Genomic DNA, 7,938 nt, shown 5'->3' on the forward strand with positions numbered 1-7,938 from the left:
AAATCCGAAAAACTTTTTTCGAGTCCTTTTAAACCGTTGACAACATCCGTGAAACGGGTAAACATGTCGCCAATAGTCTCACTTGGTTTCATCCGGAAAAGTTCGAAAGAATGTAACAAAAGATTGATTTTTGACTCTTTCACTCTACTTGTGCCTTCGTGAGTCACTTCGAGTGTGTGCCAAATATCAAATGCGGTTTCACAAACCAAAATATGGTTGAACTCGTTTTTATCAAGTGCACAAAATAAGGCATTCATAGCCTTTGCATTAAGAGCGAAAGCCTTCTTCTCCAATTCATTCCAATCGATCATTGGAAGAGAAGACTTCGAAAATCCATTTTCGACAAGATTCCAAAGTTCAAAATCCATAGAAATAAGAAAGATCCTCAGGAGACAACCCTTACAGAATTTTCTTTTGACGGGCTTAGGAGACAATTCATTTCAAAGTTTTACTCCTTTTGACGGGCTTAGGAGACAACCCTTACAAAATTTCCTTTTCTCTCTTAACAGATTACAACTTGGAAGAAAAGAGGAAGAAGAACCTTCAACTCATACAATACTTTTGAGCTCTAAAAATCACAAAGTAAAATCAGAATTTCGGTGGTTTTTGGGTGCCCTTTCAATGCTGAAAGGGTGGGGTATTTATAGGCCCCAACCTAGTTTGAAGCAAATATATGCTGAAAGGGTCGAACAAATATATGCAAAATACTTTTGTCGTAGTTCCACTCGCATTGTAAGTAGGCAAGGAGCATGGAGGAATAAATTTAAAGATCGAACAAGACGAATGAGATAAGAAAAGGTTGCTAACAAACAAATCAAGCATCATATAATTAAAATCGAATCATACATTTTTACAAGCAAAGGTTGCTAATAAACAAATCAAAATATAAATTAAATCTGGCATACTATTATGATTTAAGGTATTTAATTTTAAAATATGACTCTAATACCAATTATAAGCATAAATGTTGAATCTCAAATTTTGATGATGAAACCAATTGATAGTGTTTATGATTTGATCTGCGTTTTGAGTGACGCAGAAAGCTTCGATCAGGGAGAGACAATTAAAGTAAGAAGAATCATGTTGGTCCAGAGAAAAACATGTCAGAAGATTAGACGTCGAGGGTCGACTTATCGACATAAGACTTTGGGCCATGGATTCGGGCATCGAGCCAAGAAGAGAGGAAATTACACTAAGAAAATTGAAGTTGCGGAGATCAATTGACCGATTGGGCAATAGGTCGCAAGAAAGGACGATGCGCTGAATAATCGGACGAAGAGTCGATAAACCAATGACATACCACCTTTGATACCATTAAAAAAAAAAAATGATCTAAAAGGAAAACTAGACTATCTTTTCTCTTCTTTTTTATCTTTCATAAACCACTTTAAGTAATAAAATATGAACTAAGTGAAAATGAAAGAAAATATATAATATCTCAATATATAACTTAATGTCACATAACATATTGAGTGATCCTAACCATTTATAGGTCAGAGCATGGAGTCTAAGATAAATAATTAAGAAAGAAATTTTCATAAATTTCATCTTCCGAAGATTTTCATCATAATTAAAATTTATTTTTATTTACTAAAAATTAAAATTAAAATTTAAATAGATTTATAATATATCTTACCAATCATATAATCTAATAAGTTTATCTTCAGACAAAATATAGAGATGAAATTCATGTGATCGGGCATATAATGATAAGGTGAAAAACGCAAACATGAAAGACGGACAACGACGAAGGCATTTCGTCTGATGCTCGTGTCACTGCGTCCCCAATTATAGCAGGTGCAGCAATTGTTGAGCTCATCTATGTGTCAAAGAATTTGAGTGCGATTGAAGTTGCGGCATTCCTTTTGATTGAAGCATTGCTCTGCATCAGTATGTCGAACACCCGTGCCCCAACGTGACAGCACACGGTGGGCGTCAGATTTTGTTGCCATTAATTAGAATAGGCAACACCAAATATAAAATGCACATTGGGATTACATGTTCCACAGTCTGCTCTATTGTATATTACTATGTGATGTCCAAAAAATAGATCTGAGGCGTATTAGAAATCTTAGATTCTTGATATATTTGAGTTAGATCAGACTCCGATTATTTTAGGCCTTCTTTTCACTATTGTCCTTCCTCGATGCCCCCGTCACAATATCCATCCATGCGTGAACCAATCTGCAAAGCGGAAGGGCGCCTCTCTTCGTCTCTCTCTCTCTCTCTCTCTCTCTCTCTCTCTCTCGTCCGTTAACGAATCTGCAAAGCTGAGGGGCGTCTCTCTCTCTCTTTGTCCGTTTTCTACTCAAGATTTGAAGTCAACAGACGACGCCGTCTTCTTCTTCATCGTCTGCTTCCTGGGTTCGTCTAACGTCCATTTCCTCCTCGTGATCTAAATTATGCTCAATATTCTCCTCCACCCGCATTTATAGATCTCCCCCTTCTGCCAGCTCCCATTCGAGGCAGGCTTCTTCTTCTTCTTCCTCGCTTTTCTTATGCCCATTCTTTCTCTCATCTGAAGACAGGATGCGAGGGCTCCGATTACGGAGGTGGGGAGAATAAGGGCGGGAAATTTCAGGGCTGTCTGGGATTGCGGCTGCGGCTTCATGGCGCCGCGGATCCGGTGGAGGTTGGCGGCCACGGGGTTCCTCTCTTGCTCACCCTCTGCGGTCTCCTTTCTCCTCAGCTCCCTCCTCGCCTCCGGCATCGTCGCCGTTGTGTTCTTCCTGTTCGTTGTCTCCTCCTCCCGCCGCCCCCCCGTTTTGGCTGTCGACGGGTGCGGGCCGGACAGCGAGGGTTCCTGGTCCATCGGCGTGTACTATGGAAGCAGCCCCTTCTCGCTTTCCCCCATCGAATTGGTGGGTTCCGCGGATTCCGTCTTGTTAATGTGTATCCATGTCTGATTTGTGAAGTTAGCTCCTTTTTTCATCCTAATCGATGATTTATAATCTTTCATTGTGTTCTTCGAGAAAGCAGCACGGTAGCAACAAGTCCAACAATTCGGCGTGGCCGATTGCGAACCCTGTGCTAACATGTGCGTCGCCGTCGAATGCGGGGTATCCAACCAATTTCGTCGCTGATCCATTCCTCTATGTTCAGGTTGGCAACCCCTCTTCTCTCTCTTGCCATCGTCCTTATTCTTGTTTGGGAGAAAAAAGGTGAGAGATTTGGATTGTGGACGTATTAGTTGTCAAGTTGAATCCTCTACTTCTGATCACAAGATCTGAAGTGCTAAATTTCGATATTGTCTTTAGCATGAGATACGACATGAATATTTTGAAGTAGGAGGCAAGGATCCCATTGATGTATTTAAGTTGGCACAGAACAATGCCCCTTTCAATTTATAATTATGTTGGCTAATTATTTGCTTTGGTTATATTTAAGTTAGGATCCACAAGTGACCTCGATGGACCAACCTCAAAAGTAATGTTAAATGATTTATGTGTGGACCATTCTCAGATGTCTCATCCAATGTTCTAAGTGAAGGTTCTTTGGACTTTTAGTGCTGTAACTATTTGAATATCGCATTACAACCATAATATTCACATTAATGTCTCGCATCTTGTTGGTTGCATTATATCTGCTGAAAATAGTAACTTGCAGCATGCAATATGTAGCATGATATAAGGGCATCTTTTTCTTTACATGAATAATCATATCTAACTTCTTTATGTTAAATTCTTTTCCTTCTACCCCCACCTGTGATATAAAGCTCACAGATATGTTGATGTTAATGACACATTTAAAGACATAATTTATGGGCTACACTTAAAACATAACCTACTCTCTGAGTGATCCCTTGATCCGAGGGTTAGCACGGAGAAGCAACTCCAATAACAGATACTTGATCATGCATTATGTGAAAATGCTGATAACTGATCTACTTGTCCTGGCTTCCACAATGGGTCAAGATTTTAACCTGACTTCAAGTGCTTCAATCTGATTTGAAATTGTTTTGAAAAAAATAATGCATTTCTGGGATTTCTTTGCTGAGAGAGAAATTCGAATCAGACTTGAATTTGGATTATATATTTTGGAACATAGAGAGGTATTTTAACAATTTGTGACATATCCAAGATGATTAAAACTGGGGCTGCTGACCTGGTATATTGTGTAAATCTTTTCAAGCCCATGCTGCTGATAATTTGTGGATGGCTTATCGCAAGCTCATATGCAATTCTTTGATATATCTTTATTAATGAGCACCCCAGGTATAAGTATGGAGATGGCTTATTCATATAGATGGTGACTTTGGTATTCTGTTTATGTTTGCTCGGATTGAAGGGCATGCCCTGTCCATTTCCTTGCTGCCCTATTGTTCTTATTATGTGTTCAGAGTAGAAAAAACTCTTACTCTTTTCAAAGGCAAAAACTCTTACTGTTATATCATGCTGTCAGCTGCATAAGCTCATGGAAGCTGTTGTGCCTCTTAATGTTGCTTTCATGTGAGACGAATTTAGACTTCTAAGGAGTTCATGATTTTTGTGTTTACGGTTTGTTGTTGAGTGTGTTACTTATTCCCTGGAGTGCTTTGATTTGCATTATGTTATGATTTCAAGCTCTGGTAAAATGGTTTATAAATGATCCTTTCTGGCCTGACTTTGTACATATATGCTTTTAGGTTGTCATGAATTTATTTCATGTTCTAACCATGATTTTTTAGTGTTGCATGAATACATTTACATTTGATGCTGTTCATTTTGTTCAGGATTCCATTTTGTACTTGTTCTTTGAGTCAAAAAGTACCACTATGATGAAAGGTAATATAGGTGTGGCAAGAAGCTTTGACCAAGGTGGCACATGGGAATTTCTGGGCATTGCTTTACGGGAGGACTGGCATTTGTCTTACCCATTTGTTTTCAGCTACCAGAACCAGGTATCCAAAACAAGTTGAGATTTGTAGCTTTCCACAGAATAAATAAGATTAATGCTCTCAGAATCAGGATCTAGTCTCAAAGGAATCATGGAATCTAAGATTTGTTTATATATATTTTTTATGCTTTAATATTTCTAACATTTGTGAATATACCGGAACAACATGAGTTAGTTCAAAATTGAATGAATGGATAATAGGAAAGAATTATGTCTAAAAATTGTAAATGTAACACGGTTATTGGTTCTATGAGAATAAACTCGGTGCAACTTTCCCAAATCTTCCATAACATGCTCACAATTCTTTATTTTAATTAAGCTCTTTTAAATGATTCAATACATCATCATTCTTTGTCAAAATTTGGGAACTGTTATAAAATCCAAATATAATAAAAAAAGTATCTAACTTTTACCTTTAAAAAGTAGTAAATTTTGATAATCTATTCTAAAAGGTTGCGTGACATCCTAATTTTCTTTTGGAAATCTGATAAACTTTTTCTTTTACGAACAACTCATTCTAAAACATGGAAAATATTTTTATGTATTATAGAACACAATCGGTTGGTATAAGAATAAGATTGTCAACTTGAATCTTGTCATGTTAGGTATCAACTCACACAGTATGAAATTATTTGTTACAATTATGGTCTTATTTATCCTGATGATAAAATTTGGATCTTCGAACCATCAGATCCTGACAACAATAATTAAGATATTAGTTGCACACAGGAATGTTCTATACTTATCCATATAACTATGCTAATGTATCTGACATTCAATCTGAAGTTCCTTTCAGATCTATATGATGCCTGAGGGGAACAGAAAAGGAGATCTTCGACTTTATCGAGCAGTAAACTTTCCACTTAAATGGACACTGGAGAAGGTCCTCATAAGGAAACCTCTAATAGATGCCTCATTAATCCAGTATGAAGGATACTATTGGCTCTTTGCTTCAGATTTTACTCGATTTGGCATTGAGAGGAATGCGGAGCTTGAGGTGTGGTACAGCACCTCACCACTTGGCCCCTGGAAGCAACATCCAAGGAATCCTATATACCGAGCTGACAAAAGTTTGGGAGCTCGAAATGGGGGAAGACCCTTTATATATGAAGGTTCTTTGTATCGCTTGGGTCAGGACTGTGGCCAGACATATGGCCGAAAAGTCCGAGTTTACAAAGTTGAAAAACTAAGCAAAGAGGAATTCAAGGAGGTCCCTGTCGAGCTGGGGATTGAAGAACCAAAGAAAGATCGAAATGCCTGGAATGGCATCAGATACCACCACTTAGATATGCAGAAGCTCTCATCAGGTAACTGGATTGCAGTTATGGATGGGGACCGAGTCCCTTCGGGTGATTCCACAATGCGGTTTCTTCTGGGCTGCACATTTACCCTGCTGCTCATTTTACTGATTATGTTCATAGGCTTCTTAGTTGGTGCGGTAAACTGTAATTTTCCTCCAAACTGTTGCATGACATCTAGTAGGAGAAATGAAACATCTTGGCTCAGGAATCACCCGTATATAAACTTGAGAGCCCGGAGATACATTTCAGGCATGAGCAGATATGGATCTTCCATCAGGGAAAGAATAAATCTTAAAACATGCTCTGGTAAGGTCATTCTGAGCTTCCTTGCTCTTGTGGGCATAGCTTTTGTGTGCATGTCTGTGCATTTTCTATTGGGAGGCAATGGTGCTGAAGAGGCCTACATCTTTGGAGGTCAATACTCTCAATTTACAATGGTTACAATGACTTATGAAGCCCGGCTTTGGAACTTGAAGCTTTATGTCAAACACTATTCCCGATGTGAATCTGTAAGAGAAATACTAGTTGTTTGGAATAAAGGAAACCCTCCGAAAGTGGATGAGTTTGATTCTGCTGTGCCTGTGAGGATACGGGTGGAAGAGCATAATTCTCTCAACAACAGGTTCAAGGTGGACCCTCTGATTAAGACCAGAGCAATTCTTGAACTGGATGATGATATAATGATGACATGCAATGATGTAGAGAAAGGGTTTAGGGTCTGGAGGGAGAACCCCGAAAGACTTGTCGGCTTCTATCCACGACTGCTGGATGGCAGCCCTCCGCAATATAGAAATGAGAGATATGCTCGGGGGGAAAACGGTTACAATGTAATACTGACTGGTGCTGCTTTTATGGACAGTGAATATGCTTTCAACAAATATTGGAGCGAGCAAGCGAGAGAAGGAAGAACCTTTGTCGACCGGTCTTTCAATTGTGAAGACTTGCTGATGAACTTTTTATATGCAAACGCAAGTTTGGGGAGGACAGTGGAATATGTTCATCCTGCCTGGGCTATTGATACCTCTAAGCTGTCTACTGCTGCAATTAGTCGTAACACCCAGGTGCACTACAACATCAGAACAAGCTGCTTGACCAAATTCTCAGCTTTGTATGGTCCTCTACCCTCGAAATGGGAGTTTGCTAGTAGGCCAGATGGTTGGGATAGATAGACAGTGGTGTTGAAGGGGAACAGAAGCATACATCCTTGAATCTGTAATGATGTTTCTGATAATATTCCATGGCTAGAATTATGGGAAGTTTTTCTATCATGTTCTGGAAGCAAGATTTTGTTATTCAGACCAACCGTCGTGTACCATTACTTGAGATGAGCAACTAATACCTGACCAAGGATGGCCTTGCCAGGACTAACTAAACCAAGCTAGGCCTGTGAAATAGCATTTTGCAAACAGATGTTAAGTTCTTCAGTGGAGTGATCTTGTTTTGGCTAGCAGTGTTTGTATTATGGATTAGTTGTAGAAAACTGTAATCCATTGAAGCATTTGCTTGCAATTTATCAGTGATTATATCATTCCTTTCCTGTGATATTAGTTAGCTCTAAGATGCTTTTGCTTTGTTCCGATAGTTTGTTTCTTTGCTGTAATCCGTTGTGTTATTTGTGTTTGCTTCATCATTTTCATAATAGAAAAAAGATGGTATACTGTTTGCAGAGTATGCATTGGATTTCTCATCGTGTCTACTCCATCATCTGCATGCGTCCGAGTGAATCTTATCATCCATTGCTTGAACTATTCGTTGGGGTAAG

At 38.9% G+C, this 7,938-nt stretch overlaps 1 protein-coding gene across 2 annotated transcripts; it reads left to right on the forward strand.

Annotated features, from left to right (window-relative positions):
• Nucleotides 1–2,225: 2,225 nt before the first annotated feature.
• LOC103972923 (glucosamine inositolphosphorylceramide transferase 1) lies at nt 2,226–7,713 on the forward strand. Of its 2 annotated transcripts, none has more exons than XM_009387327.3 (5): nt 2,226–2,364; nt 2,529–2,861; nt 2,980–3,102; nt 4,712–4,879; nt 5,672–7,713. In XM_009387327.3, the coding sequence occupies exons 2-5, from the start codon at nt 2,610–2,612 to the stop codon at nt 7,343–7,345; spliced, it is 2,217 nt and encodes a 738-aa protein (XP_009385602.2). In that variant the 5' UTR covers nt 2,226–2,364; nt 2,529–2,609; the 3' UTR covers nt 7,346–7,713. The 2 variants fall into 2 exon arrangements, with proteins under 2 accessions (XP_009385602.2, XP_018676765.2); XM_018821220.2 differs by having other exon boundaries at nt 2,227–2,364; nt 2,525–2,861.
• The last annotated feature ends 225 nt before the right edge of the window (nt 7,714–7,938 follow it).

Source organism: Musa acuminata, chromosome BXJ3-3 (assembly GCF_036884655.1).
Source record: "Musa acuminata AAA Group cultivar baxijiao chromosome BXJ3-3, Cavendish_Baxijiao_AAA, whole genome shotgun sequence".
Taxonomy (NCBI): domain Eukaryota; kingdom Viridiplantae; phylum Streptophyta; class Magnoliopsida; order Zingiberales; family Musaceae; genus Musa; species Musa acuminata.

Bases quoted from the DNA above. Each gene is read 5' to 3' on its own strand.
- LOC103972923 (XM_009387327.3), top strand. From the start codon at position 2,610: ATGGCGCCGCGGATCCGGTGGAGGTTGGCGGCCACGGGGTTCCTCTCT. The intron at 2,862-2,979 runs GTGGGTTCCGCG...TCGAGAAAGCAG, and splicing joins CGCTTTCCCCCATCGAATTG to CACGGTAGCAACAAGTCCAA. The intron at 3,103-4,711 runs GTTGGCAACCCC...CATTTTGTTCAG, and splicing joins ATCCATTCCTCTATGTTCAG to GATTCCATTTTGTACTTGTT.